The 15,346-nt window shown below is 38.2% G+C and overlaps 1 protein-coding gene across 6 annotated transcripts in view; it reads right to left on the bottom strand.

Annotated features, from left to right (window-relative positions):
- The window catches only part of LOC124596296 (transmembrane protein 94), a 493,514-nt gene extending 478,685 nt beyond the window's left edge, over window positions 1–14,829 (bottom strand). For 2 of the 6 annotated variants that reach the window (XM_047135391.1, XM_047135392.1), the window contains exon 1: window positions 14,584–14,709. In XM_047135391.1, the coding sequence (XP_046991347.1) occupies window positions 14,584–14,589 (6 nt within the window). In that variant the 5' untranslated portion in view covers window positions 14,590–14,709. The other 4 variants (XM_047135395.1, XM_047135396.1, XM_047135394.1 and 1 more) reach the window with 4 other exon arrangements.
- Between the last annotated feature and the right edge of the window lie 517 nt (window positions 14,830–15,346).

Here is a 15,346-nt window from a genome sequence, read left to right as displayed (position 1 = left end):
AGTAGGCAAAAAAAAGCCAGTTTTTATGTTTTTAGAAAAATTATCAACTTTGCCCTCCATTAGTAAACTATTGAAAACAAGTAGCACAATGAAATTTTATATTCTAAGCCCTCGTATTGGTAAGCTCATACATTTCATGTTTCAGATTTATCTTGCAGTTACTTTTGGAGATATAAAAAGCTAAACTTTACATTTTTTCAAGTGTCTACTTTTTCATCGGCTTTGCCAGAAGTGATCCATATGCAAAATGCTCAGGAATTTAATTTTTTTTTTTAAATTATCTCACTTAAGACAGTGCACAAGTTGTACAAGATGGCCTAATTTTGTTCCTTTCAAGAAAATATTGCCAGAAAACTCAAAGGTGCACTGTTAATAGTTGGACTGTGGGGTCGAACAAATGGCTACATCTGTGCAAGTATCAAACTGACGGAAGAAAAACTTTACCAACGTTCTTTGGGAATGTGTGCAAATGTTCACACAAAATTTCAGCAAAATCAGTGATGATCATGAGGAAATTTTTCCAAAATTTGACCACTTGACATGGAATGGCCCTACTTGCAATGTAACAGTAAGTGTCCTGCACAGTCTGTGTGCCACAGCAAAAACTATAAAGCCAAAAACAGATCAGTCGTCGTCGAAGAAGAGCTCCTTAGAATGCAGCATGGAAAGCAGAAAGACATAAAACTAGTGCAACAGAAGCCTTTGCAAAGGAAAAGTGCTCAATCTCCAAAAAATGCTTTCTAAAGCAGTGTGGTACTGGTACTCAGAAAATACCCTGTTTCACTTTCATTCCACCTACTAGGGTGCCATCAACATTATAAGAAGAGAGGTGAGACAATTACAGATCACACTTAGTTCCGAATGACATTCAGTAAGGTTAGCAGCTGAGCTGACTAGGACTATAGAAAGATACTACAAACTTAATAGCTGAAGCAACATTAAGTTACATACATTAAGGAAGCAATGCTTACTGAAAAACGAGAAGTTAACAATCCAGGGCTAGCACAAGGAATTCTGCAGGACAGTGGTGAGAGAACCAAGCCAGTATGATTGCTTGTACAGTATGTTATTAGTCATGTAGGTGTTTATCAGGTTGATCTATATATCCCCTTTCTGGTATTCCCTCTTACCATAATTTTATTGCATTTCAGACTTATTTACTTGCTTGTCAAGTGCCCAATGCCATAACTGTGTTGTGGGCAGTTACCTTTTTACTACCTCCACTGACTGCATTCCGCAAAGGTTTTTCCAAAGAGACTTATTTTCACTTGATTATGAAATGTGAAAAGACAAACCCTATTTATGAAAATAATTATATCCTCACAAAAGACCTGCTGCTCTGTCTGCAACAGCAGCATCATTCCTCGTAGTTGGCAAAGAGGCACATATCTTGAAGTGTTGCTAAAAGAAACCTCTCTCTTTTACCGTCCCAAACTCTGCACGTCTCCTGCAAATACCTCTGGTCTAGTTCAGTAAGAAGCCTTGGAACTGGGCTTTGTAGCATGGATGGCTCTGCTGCAACGACTGTTCCCCATGGACCAAAGTAATCGACTTTAAATGTTTGTGAAGATTAACTGTCTTTCAAGTACTGATTCCATCAACCAAGCCACAGATGTCAGAGAGATATATTATTTACGACATTCCTCATCAAGGGAAAAAAAATATATTGTGAAGCAGTGGTGAGTCTCCCCAGTTCCTTGAACAGTCCTCTGCAGTGCGTTCTTCAGTATTTACATGGCTAGTTATTTATATTAAACAATTTTGGGCAAAAAAAAAAACACACATGCACCTATGTCTGACAATGTCCACATTGTCAATAAAGATTTGTTTAGGTACTTTAGTAACTCTCTCGTATGTTCTTCCCAACTGAATTTATTATCAAGCTATAATCGCAACAATTTAACACTGTCAACCTCTTCTAGCTGTTTATTCTCAAAAATTGATTATTTTTGTTGTTACCTTCTACTTTTTTGTCATTTTATTTTAGATATACACTGTGAACACTCTTACAAGTTCTGAACTGAGTATTCACTGCATTATCAGAGTTTAATGACTAAAAATTGGCTATTAACCGTTCATTAATGCCCATGAAAATTGCATTCACTACTCTTTCTATAACACAGATAAACAAATTTTATTTCTGGTAACATAACATGTGAAGGGTCATTAACATTCAGAAGAAAGAGAAAAGGACTTCCAAAACCTTGTGGGACAGCAGATGTAATCAGTTGTCAGTTGAATGGTGGCTAATGTTGTAATACAGGACTCTTTCCTGTTGAATTCTTTGTTTCCTTCAGAGAGATATGATTTGAACCATTTTGGGACATTCCCTGTTACACTATTGTCAGGATTTGATAAACAAAATACTTTTTATGCAGTGAGTTAACATGTATAGACCTCTCTGCCCATAATATGTATTCTTAGGTATCTAGACTAAATGTTGTGTCATTTATGCCTTGTGTAGTATGCTTTTGTAAATTGCCGGAGACACATTAAATATACTAAAATATATATTCCTAAATAGTCTCTCTTCACCATTATTTTACTGTGCAAACATAAAATCCAACAGGTTATGGGCCTAGGAAGATTCAACTGAATAAGTTTGACCAGTGAAAGGTGGAAAACTTAATATTGTTTGTGAGCAGTTCATAATCTACAGTAATTGAATTCTAACTGAACAAATGGCTTCTGCCCATATACCACAGATTGATAAGCTCACGCACTGAGAAAATTATGCACCTATAAAGTTAGCAGTAGATGCTTATCTACAGTTGGACTACCTCGGGGACATCACTGATGGAATGTTAACGTTCACAGATTCAGATACTCAGAAGAACAACTGTACAGCAAAATTCAAATTAATTCTTCTAGTTGATCCTGTAAATTATGTTCATATAAGAAAGGCCAGTGCAGCAAAGGAAGTATCGGACACTCTTTTGAAGACAAGAGGTTTAACTGGGAAAGTGGTTTTGCTAAGAGAGCTTATCAAAAGGTCTGATGAATGTAAAAATGTTGATGAATGTGTAAACAATATCATCTCCACTTCAAATTGTATAAGATATATCAGATTCAACATTGCTGAAGAATGGATTGGTACCTCATTACTAATGGGACTACCTGATAATTACTCCCCCTTGATAATGGGCTTAGAAGTTCAGGGATATCAATTGCAGGTGGCAGTGTGAAAGTCAAGATAGCACCACGATGCGAAGAATGTACACAAATATCCTATCCATGACAAAGAAACGGCTTTGTATTAGAACAAACGTGTTCGATGTTATGAATGCCAAAGAATGGAACACTCTGCATCGCACTGCAAGGAAAAACAAGTGCACAAGGAAAAAGTCAAATTCCAAAGCAATAAAGATAACACACTGCATATTATTCTTATGGTAAAAGTGGAAGTAAGCAAACATATTGTTTCCTGGAATCTGGAGCATCTGTGCATATCAGTAATCAGTTTTATAAGATGTTCTTCCTAAAACACACATTGGTGTTTCATCAGCTACAATGTGAACTGACAGGAAAGATAGCTACTAATTTGCTTTCAGAGAGTGTAACAGTGATTAAGGGCAACAAGGTAATTTTTTATTTAAATGCTGCAGAAATAACTGATCAGAGCAACACTGTGATGGCCACAGCAAGGAAAAGGGGTATCTATAAGTTAGATGTTCTTCAAGTGCGAAATAGTTATAGAGTACATTCTGCAAAAAGTTTTTTATGGTGAAAGCAAGCCAGATTACCGTTGAAAACAAGTAAAAATAGATCTACTGAGCTTTTATAGTTCACTCACACACACACCCACACACACACACACACACACACACACACACACACACACACACACACACCTTTGCGGGCATATGGAAAGAGAATCTATAGGAGGTAGTTGTCATTTCCTTACCTTGAGTAACGATTTTTGAAGATAAACAAAAATTTATTTCCCGACAACCAAGGGCAAAGTGGGCAAAATATTTTACAGTTTTCACATCATGGTTGACAGACAGACCGGTAAGAAAGTAAAAGTTCTCAAACAGACAATGGTAGTGAATATGTTAATAAACAGTTTAGACAACAACTCAAAGAATTTGGAATCAGAAATCAAACTAGAATTCACTATAGTTCTGCTTGAAACAGAGTAGCAAAATGTGCTAACAGAAAAATTGTAGAAAAAGCAAGGAGCACGTTAAAGTATGCAGGATTACCAACAAGTTATTGGGCAGAAGCAGCATCATCTGCAGTGTATCTAAATAACAGATTGCCTACTAAAGCTGTACCAAATAAGACTATATGCAAAGTTTGTCTGGAAAGAAACCTGATCTGGATCATCTAAGAATTTATGGGTGTAAGGCCATGGCAAAAACTGGGACTCTAAACATGAAAACTATATTTTACTGGACACTGCGAAGATTCCAAAGGTTACAGATTTACAAAAAATAGTAATAACTAGCAGAGATAAAATATTTTTAGAATCTGGTGAAAATGAAACAAATCGTGAAAAAGTATGTGTAGATCTTAATCTTGAAGATTATGTCCAAGAACATGCAAAGACAACTGTAAATTTAAAGGAATGACCTGAAGAAGTTGTTCAGGAGCAATGAGGTATTATTCAAGATGAAATGGATAATGAAATACAGGAAACTCCTGCAGCAGAGGACATAAATTTATTGCATTCATCACATACAATACTACCCAAACTGTGTCTGGATAACGAGATGTATATGGCTGCTCAAACATTCAACAATGAATCTGTACCCAGCCCAATAGCAGATAATTGGAAGAAAGCTAAAAGTAAGATGGGTCTTCAGTATCAAAAACCTTTGAAGATTGAATACCAAAGTTTAAAGATCACTTGGCAGTTAAAGGCTGCTTTCAAATAGAGGGCAATGTCTAACACAGAACAGGCCCCTTGCTGGTACCTCGTTTGTTCCCAAATGCTAGCGGCGGTCGATCGTAGGTGCAACTGACTGCCCCACGAAGTCACGCCGCCTGTTCTTCAGTGATAGAAGATCCTACCAGAACTACCTAACAGATACTGGCTATGATTTGAGCATCTTACCAGAAACTTCGTGCAGTACGGCAAACTGCCACTAGCATTCTGTTTATCCACCACAAATAACTTGTCCATACCAACGTATGCAGTGGCTTGAATCACTGTTGTGGAAGCAATAATAGGAGCTGATCTCTTCGCCATTACCAATTCTTAACGGATGCAGCCAATGCTCACCTGGTTGGCAGCATTACAGGACTGACAGCTGCAGGGTTTCACGGCAATGCAAATGTGCACAGTGCTGAAATGATACAGGAGTGTGATGCAGAGCATACGCCTCACTGCTAAGACAATTCCCAGCTTTGACTAGATCTCCAGGCACACCTACGCAAGTGCCACACAATACGGTGGATCATACAGAAACCACAGATGATCCCCCAGTATCTAGGAGACCTAGGCATTTGGCACCTGAGTGCATAGCCACTTCTAAGGATGAATTCAACACAATACTTAGGGAAGGAACAATCCAACTATGAAGTAGTCTGTGGTCATCTGCTTTACACCTTGTTCCAAAGAAAGGAGGAGCCTGGTGTCCATGCGGTGATTATCACATGCTCAATTCTAGAACTGTACTCAATTGCTATGTAGTACCCTTGCTGCAAGATTACAATTTTGTATTACATGCAGCTACAATATTCAGCATTTTGACTGTGCCCAAGCTTATATGCAGATTCTTGTAGCAGAGAATGACATCACAAACACGGCAATTATTACTCCAAATGGACTTTCCGAGAGCAAGTTCATGCCTTTTGGTTTATGGAATGCTGTCCAAACTTGGCAAATGGTCATCCAGTCCATCCTACAGGGCCTGCCATTTTGCTCTGCCTACCTCTATGACATACTCAAGTATTCAGCCACTAAGGAGTAACATCACCAGCACCTTAAGGAAGTACTCAAATGTTTCAAACAGTACAGTGTGATGTTAAACAAAGTCAACTGCAAATTTGAGCAGTGGTAGTATCCTAGTGCAGTGGACTGAGGAAACACGCTCCGCTTTCGAGGCTGGGAAGCAAAATATGACACACACAGCTCTCCTCATGCACCCAAGTTCGATGCAACCTTTATGTTGGTGGTGGACACAAACCAAATAGCTATCAGTGCAGCACTGCAGCAACTGTTGGACGGTTCGTGGCAACTGCTTGCGTATTTTTTCTGTAAATGTCACTGTGACAATGGAAGTGGAGTGTTTATCGCATGAACTCCTGGCCACATACATGGAAGGTAATATTGCCACCCATATGTAGAAACAAGAGAATATACAGTCTACAGAGACCACAGGGCATTAATTTACACCTTCAAGAGGAACAGCAGCAACTGCTCTCCTCAACAATACAATCTCCTTGAGTTTGTACATCAATTTACTACAGACACTTAAAACATTTCTGGCGTTAATGATGTGGAGGCCAACTGTCTCTTATGTGTCAGCAGTGTGTTGAAGCTTATTAATTTTCTGGAACTGGCAAAGCCTCGGCAGGATGACCAAGAGCTCAGTATTGAAGTTAGAACTGGTCAACATTCTCAGCGATCATGTCCAACTATATTGTCATGTTTCACAAGGAAGTCGCACCAATACCTCCCGGCTGTGTTCCCATGGCACGTTTTCAATGGTCTCCACTATCTAATCCAGCTTAGATCCCATCCAACTTTCCATCTGGAGTCGCAAATTTTCATCTGGCATGAGATGGAGAGAGACTGCTGGAAAAGGACACAGACATGACCACAATGTCAGCACCATGTGCAATTGTCAGTCAGCAATTTTTCAGATGCAACTTTAAGTTTTGCACATATGCACCTCAATGTGGTAGGGCCACTTCCTCCATCAGAAGGCAAGCAATATTCGTTCACAATGATAGATCACTTTACTTGCTGGCCGGAGGCAGTGCAGGTGGACAACATCTTCACAGAAACTTTAGCCTCTGTATTTCCATCAATGGGCTCGCAAGGTTCAGCTGCACACACCTACTGACCACACCTGACAGTTTGATTCAGATCCGTTCATCCAGTTGAAAAAGTTCTGTGGATATGTACATCATAAGATGACCAGTTACCATTGCGCTAACAAGGGCATGATTGAGCAAAGGCATCATTCCCTGAAGGTGGTGCTCATGTGCCATGGAACTTAAGGACATCTGCCCATCCAATAGTTTCCCTTGGCCTATGAACCACTTATATGACAGACACTGACTCCTCGGCTGTGGAACTGGTGTATGGCAAAATATTTGCCTTCCAGAAGAATTTGTTGATTCCAATTCTCTACAGATACCAATACACGACCAACCAGATTTTCTCCATCAGTTGAGAGACAATGCCACTCAGATACCAACTGGCAAGGCCCCAGACATTGTACGCTGACCACTTATGTGCATTATGACTTACACAGCCACTCGCACTTAACACTCCTGACTGATGACAGCGTTAAGCCACCATTGCAACCACCTTACACTGGCCCATACCATGTCTTATATGAAGAGGTATGAATACAAAGGATTCAGTAAACGGCAAGCCCACAACTGCTTCACTCAGCTACATTAAGCTTGCATGCATTTTTTACAAATGGATACCATCTACAACAGCATCAAGGCCTCAACACCTTCCATCACCAGTGCCACAACCTCAAGTGCAGATGCAGCAACAGGCCGACGAGGAGCAACGACGAGTAAGTATGATCCGCTCTGCTTCTACTGAGGGGGCTGATGTAGAATTTGCTACACATGTCTGCCGCGCAGACCGTGACAAGACGCCTCAGACCATTTGGCGAAAGTCTTTTACATTTAGCTAGCACTTCCAAGGGAAAATATTGCCTTTGCTACTAACATTGTGAACAAGTTTTGCAAAGACTCTCTACTTAAACATTGGGTTGCAATGGGCCCCCAAAGGGTGCGCCATTTTTTATTACAAAATTAAACAAAAATAAAATAAATTTTCATTGTATCAGTCTGTTACCTCGTACAAGTGTTAGTCCACAGTAATGACCCACTCAAAGCACTAAATAGCGTAGTTGCAACAGATTCCAGCCCACAGCTTATTCAACTGCTAATTATCTCAAAGACAACTGCCTCTTTGTGGACTGTACTGCTAGCTTGGAACCTGGGTCATTTTCTTGCATGGATCGTAATTTTTTTCTCATCTATGTCACTGTTTATTTTAAACTATGAATGCTCACTTGAACATGTGACAGTATAACTTACCACTGGGCAAGCTGCAGTGATTTTACTGATTCGCAATCTTGAAACAATGGAATGGTACATGACAGCTATTTATGGCTGGCGCACTTTATACATAGGTGCACCCACTCGAAGGTTAAAAGAATATTTAGATGTTTAAAAGGAACAGTTGATTACAAATTAAGAATCTGTAAGACAGAAAACAGGAATTTTATAGTGATGCAGACTGGGGAAACAGAATGTGTAACAGACATTCCATTATAGGTAGCGGTTTCAAACTGATGGAAGGATCAATATCCTTGTCTTGGATGAAACAAAGAACAGTAGCTTTGAGTATCGTCAAGGCTGAATACAGGGCGTTGGCTTTCACTCCAAAAGGTGAAATTGAGCAGCACACAACTGTCGAGCTAACTGGATGATTTTGTGACAACATGAGAGTTATCAAGTTAGCTCAGAACCAAATAACAACTGTGTGATCCACACACACTGATATTAGGCAATGTTTTATTCTGTACCATTTGAAACAGCAGGATATTACTATAAACTATTTGTGTACATAGAGGGAATGCTTTCTGGTTAACTGACCGAGCCTCTCAGTAAAGACAAACTCCAGAAATTGGTAAAATTGTAGGGTTTAACAACAAAGTTCTATGCACAGTGTTTGGGGAAGGTGTAATGTTCAAGATTATTGTGAGCACATAAACATATTTGCACAAGGGCAGGTCTGCCTATTATATATATTCTTAGGTATCCGGACTACTTTTTCTGTGTTATATGCCTTGTGCAAACATGCCTTCGCAAACTGCCTTCCAAACAGTGTTTCTCTATTAGTATTATTTTACTGTGCAAATATATAATCCAACTACCATAATACCCTAACTTATTTAAAAGGATATTATGATTCAGAGATATCTTTGACAGATCACGGAATATACCAGCAGCCTACAAGTTTAACATTATTTTATTTGTTATCAGATGGTTAAGAATCCGCTTGTAATTTTTATTTTCTCTACAATTATTGAGAATCTTGCCAAAAGACGACTTGGCCACAAGTATGATGGTATTTTTATATCTTATTTCTTATATAAGGCATAACTTCAGAATATTTTAGTCAATCGGGAAATCTGTCAATTGTACACAACTGGCTAAATGAGTAACTCAACATGTTACTAAATGCAGAAAAACAGTACGTAATTAACTTCGTTGATATTTTATTGAATAACAGGTTTTTTTTTAATTTTATTTTTGAAGATTTTATGATGCACATTATTTCTACTTGTTTAGTGAGAGTAATGTTAATGACGTTATTAGTAATGGGTGGTCAGAGAAATTTCAGGACAGCATATACTGAGTCAGACAGCCTCATATTTTCAAAAAGTTATGAAATGCCTGTTTTGCAGCACTGCATACATCTGCTACAATCGTATCACTTGCTCTTAAACCTATGCTCAACGTCACAACTCTGGTTCTAACAGTCTCTTGTATCACTTAATACCGTAGGGCCTATTGTCTCCCACATCTGTCTGCATAGGGAGCTTGTGAATCCCGCTCTTTGTGATTTCAGCTTTCACCCAGCCTTATTATGCAATTTGCCTTCATCTCTCTTGCAATTTAGCTTCACTCCAAGGCAAATGGATTAGCTTAGGCCATATCAGGCTGGCTCTCTTGTGAGTTGGTCTGCCTTATGCAGATGCCTTAGTAAATCTGCCTCAGTCTCTCGCTTATTCCACATTCACCCAGAAACATCACTGTCCATTTTGAATTAATTCTAACTGCTGCCAACCATCCCAACTGCCTATGAGACTGGCACATTGTACAATCCATCCTCCCTGGAAGATCAGGTTGTAAACTAAAAATACGATAAATTTAGACAATATTTTCATCATATTTATGACTTCCTATCATCCCAGACATGCTGCTTACATCTGACTCAGCATCCTGTACATTATAGTTGCCCTCACATTGGAAAATAACATGCACTTCATTAAAACCTGCAAAATAATGTCACAGAGCAGTAAAGGTAGCTCACCCTGCTTCAATACAGTAACATTTCTATATACAAAAATGAGAGACTAAAGTTCTCTAACTTATAAAGGAATTCAGACACACAGAAGTAAATTTCTTTATCCCAATTTGTAGATGAAATATTTGTGACTTGGCCACATAGAAATGACATGATTTCTACAACATGCTAACCCAAAACATGCACTGCTGTCATGGAAGGAACAGTTCTAAAGTGAATAGCCACAAGAAAAACCAGTGAAAGCTAAACAGTGATGAGAATATCACTCGCAGAGTATTGCAACTGTGGTTATAGTATCCTTGCAATTAGTGGTGCTTTACACTGAAAATGTGTGCAACTGAACTGATGCTTTTAGTTTGTTTGGTGCAGCAGAGTAGTGGTGATGGTGACGGGGGGGGGGGGGGGGGGGGGGGGGGGGGGGGGGGGGGGGGATTGGCATGCTCATGTAGCAATCAAGATGCTTTCAACTGCAGAAAAAGAAGGAATATGCTGATATACTTGGGAGGAGGACGACATTTCCAATTTCAGTTATACAAATATGGAACATTTTAATTTGAGTAGGAAAACGCTTTCCACAGTAGGCTGTACAGTTATCCTTTATTTGCTGTGAAACTGGCAAATTTCAACACTAAGCCATTTTCAAGCACTTATACATACGCAGTATGCAATACGTCATATATGTTTTTGAATACAATCAAAACACATTCCATTTGCAAAGCCATATGCAGAAGCACATAACCATGTCATCTCAGCTATGAACAAAAGAAGTTCCACATGCAGATAGTCTGTACGTGGAAGTCTTGCAATTCACACATCAGATGACTTGGTTATATGCTTCTAGGAAACAATGTTTTCATTCTTATATTGTAATGTAGATGAACTATCTCAGATACGGAAGGTGTTTTGATTTACGCCAAAACACATATGGCATACTGCGTAATGCTTGTGTGTAACTATAAGTGCTTGAAAATGACTTAGTGCCAAAACTGGCCAGTCGCACAATGAATACAGGAGAATTGCACAGCCTACTGTAGACAATAGTTTCTTTCACAAAATTCTTTGAGGCAATGGATTCGGGTATGAACAATATATTCAAGGCATTTAAAATTATCTTTGCTCACATTTGTAACACAAATGAATAGAGTGAGTTTACTCCCACAACAATCCTCTTCCAGCAACATTCAACACTCAGGCCACAGCTTTCCTCCTCTGGTACCACCCACGCTCTACTCAAACAAAAGTGTGAACTTATGAACTGTAAACCACACAATATTATGAGGCAGCCATCTGTGACATGAGGCATAGGCAATGTGATCGTGCGAAATATAAAATACCATTACTTATTCTATGACAATAAAGATTAAAACAATCCTACAAACGAATGCCTATTCTACGAAATATTGTAGCTTATGAACTTAATGCTTAATCCCTTACTAACCATTGCTAATACTAGTTGATAAAAGCACTGCAGTGAAACTGGACAAATTGCAGCTACCATTACAGTCAATCAAAATTACTCTGGAGAAAAATCATTAGCTAGGTGTTGTAATGGGACACCCTTTTCTAAAATATCTTTTTTTTATGGAAGTAGCTGATACCAGGATTAATCCTGAATCTGGTATAGGTGAACATTCTCGGCATTTCACTAAAAGAATTTCATATGATTTTGTGTATGATGTATTATATTTCAGGCGAAAATGTATGAAAAGCAATTAATTTGTTGCAATCAATATGTACTAATGGTTGAAATTACTCTTCTTTTAGAAAGACCTGAAATTATAAAATTTCTGGCATACTTAAAATTCACACTATTAATTGCACAATCGAACGCAAATTATAAAATTTATTTCCGGACTCATTTAAAAAATAACAATATAACCTGGTGAGAATTCTTCTTTCATCATGAAAGTTTGTAAACTCTTGTTTTGTAAACTCTTTGGAATATTGTGAGTAACGTGGAATGTAAGCAGTAGAGTGCATGACTCTGACAACGTCCGTAGATTTTAATTTTGTTTACAACAAAATGTAACTGATGGTTTTATGAAGAAGGAGATTGTGAAATCAGTGTGATATAGAAGAATAGGATTAAATAAATCATAGCAACCGACAGTACTTCTGGAACCCAGTAGGTCAAAATTTCAGCCTCAAGAATGTACCCTAGACACAAGCATTCGAGCCAACAACATGAAAAAATAAAGATAAGTAAAAAGATTTTTTGTAACATTACACCTCACGAAGCTTTCAAAACTTGTGCAGAGACAGAATTTTATTGGTGATGTATGGGAGAGTAAGATTACTACAGTATATCGAAAGGTATCAAATCTAAACCTGTCTTCAAAAACCATCACTTATTAAAAAAAATACAGCAAACCAAAATCATCTCTTAAAATCCAATTGTATAACTACAGAGTAAAATAATAGCCTACATGAAATGTATCAGGCATGGTGATGAGCAATACAGGCACGGAACGTCACCTCAGAAGTGCCACTAAAAATTGAGCACTCATGACAGTACACAAATTGTTTCATAAAATCTTATACCAAGTGGAAGATTTCCCATTAACAAGAGTAAAACAAAACAGGAAGAAAGAGTGATAGTTCACTCACACTTACTCCACCTGCAGGCAAGGGAATAAACAACAAACCAGAAAATTGCCAAGTAATCAGACCACACATATGTGTGCTGTAAGTGGGCTACTACACAGCGTGTCCAAAAAATATGTAAGCTTTAGCACACTTTAAGACTACTTTAAACTCTATAGACAGTATGTATCGAGAACATAAGATTACTTATGTCAATGTAGGACTATCAGTACAAAATTATGATAGATCTGAAAATGAATGGCATTTAGTCTAGAAGTGAGAAGTGAAAGACAAACTGAATGCATAAAGCAGAAAGCAATGACACAATCCTACATGCAATAGTACAGCACACATGCAATATTCTTAAAATGAACTGAAAACATTGAAAACAGAAGAAATAATATAGATTTATAAATGTAAAGAAATGACAAGTGGTTTTGGTACAATACAAAAGACCATCATGCGGTCATTCAATACAAGTTCCCCCCTACAAGAAAGTAACTTATTTCACAAAGTATACAGCCATATAAGCACTAATAGCAATATATAGGATCTAAAAAAACTATGTATGAAAACTTTTAGTGTGTTTAGAGGAGATAAAATGAAACCTTATAATGTGACAAAAATAAAGTGCTTCCTTTCCTCACTAGGAATGTTCATACACAATGTTCGTATTGACGTGTTATGAATATTGCCACAGACTGTCCGTTTAGCTGAAGCTGGAGTCATTAGGGCCTATCTGTGAAACAAGTGATTGCATGGGGGGAAGGGGGGTAAATTATAATAATAATAATTATTATTATTATTACTAACATGCAGGTGGGAGTTGTACATCAAACTCACGACACACCCAGCATCTGCACAACAATATTCATCATATGACAGCTGAGCACCATCTCTGAACACAAATGGTATCAAAAACTACATTTGACTCATTGTGGAGAAGCGGTGTACATAAAAGGTTGTTCTTTATCACCTTTACACACTCAAATATTTTGCACACATGGCTTTTTCCATATTAAATGTAGAAGATGCGTAAGGAAGCATAGTCGGTAGTTCCATCTACAGCTCATGGACAGAACACACCCTATATCTATCTACCCTTCCTGCATAATTATGGTGTACGAGAGCATCAAACACAAGAAACGGTACTATGAAGTAATCATTTAATACTGTACATCTTTAGAACAACAAGTAACTGTGAATAGGTATACTATTCGGAAAGCAGTAATGCGGTAGCGCTTCATCGTATTAACACGTTGACACAGGGAAAACTATTACAAAGGTATCTACCAACAAAGTTACACTCTCATTAACCATACATAATTACCTAAGGAACCACAACCATTAAAACTGGGCAAACGCTAGTCATCATAACTACTGTGCTGCAATTAAAAACACCTGCATACTAATTAAGAAGCAATTACACGATACAGAATACGAAAAACACAAAATAACTGTTTCACAAACACCGAGAAATCAAATGCTTAAACATACAAGAAAAAACATTAGTGCTGGGGATCCCCTTGCACGCGCAGACTTGGAACACTTATCCACACTGACAGATAACTCAACATAGTCTGTGATGATTCTAGTGTTACATACAGCTGAAAGACAGAAGCACTTGTCTGTTATAAGGCTATATTTTGTTTTAGTGTGAAAACACGGCTACGTGCAAATATGTTATCGAATAAGGTGCAAAAACTTGCACAAATTATCGCTACCATCACCACAACACAGTCACACATTAGGAAGCCACGCACTTTCATTTCTTCTGTTATTACATTTCCGCTCTTGCAGCTATAACACCGCCCATTGTTAGTAAGCGTTTGTTGTCACTATAAACTTATCTAAGCACCTGCAAAAAACTAACATAACACGCTCACTATGCTTTCAAAGACATTCTACCTCGTACCTCCGATGCGATTTTGGCGCCAACAATAAAGCCGGGTTCACACATGCAACGGAAGTGTCGTCGCAACTAGTAGCATATTGCAGTTACATGTGAGAACCCCCAGTTGCGTGGTGCAACATACGAGACGCAACTAGTGTAATGCCACAAAAAGTTTTTTTTTAACTTATTGGCTTTTGCCCATATAGCCAACTTAAAGCTTAGTTTACACGACGACACTGGGTTGCACCACTCGTTGCGTGGAATTAGTTGCACGCAAATGGCTTCATATTTGACTGTAGACAAGGAGAAACCAGTATATACTCCAATTTCGTCGTTTTGTGGTTTCCTGAGTCGTGTCTGAAATGAAAGTTTTGGCAGCTGCACGTCGCACGAGTTGTGATGGAGTTAAAGCTTGTTGCGTGGAATTGCTGCATAAGAAAAAAAAAGAAACGTTCTTAGATTCGTGACTGGATGAAGAAAAGACGTCAGCTCGGTTGCTCAGCATCCTTGCTGAAATAATTTGTAATGGAAGACCCAAGAAGTTCTTTTAATTATCTTAGATTGTCACCAGAACTGTTAAAGTTTCTTCTAAATAGAGTTAATTATGTGATAAGGAATAAATATATTATAAC

The sequence above is a fragment of the Schistocerca americana genome, chromosome 2 (assembly GCF_021461395.2).
Source record: "Schistocerca americana isolate TAMUIC-IGC-003095 chromosome 2, iqSchAmer2.1, whole genome shotgun sequence".
NCBI classification, from domain to species: domain Eukaryota; kingdom Metazoa; phylum Arthropoda; class Insecta; order Orthoptera; family Acrididae; genus Schistocerca; species Schistocerca americana.
Note: the sequence above shows the minus strand (reverse complement) of the source record. Positions and strands in the feature narration are given on the sequence as shown.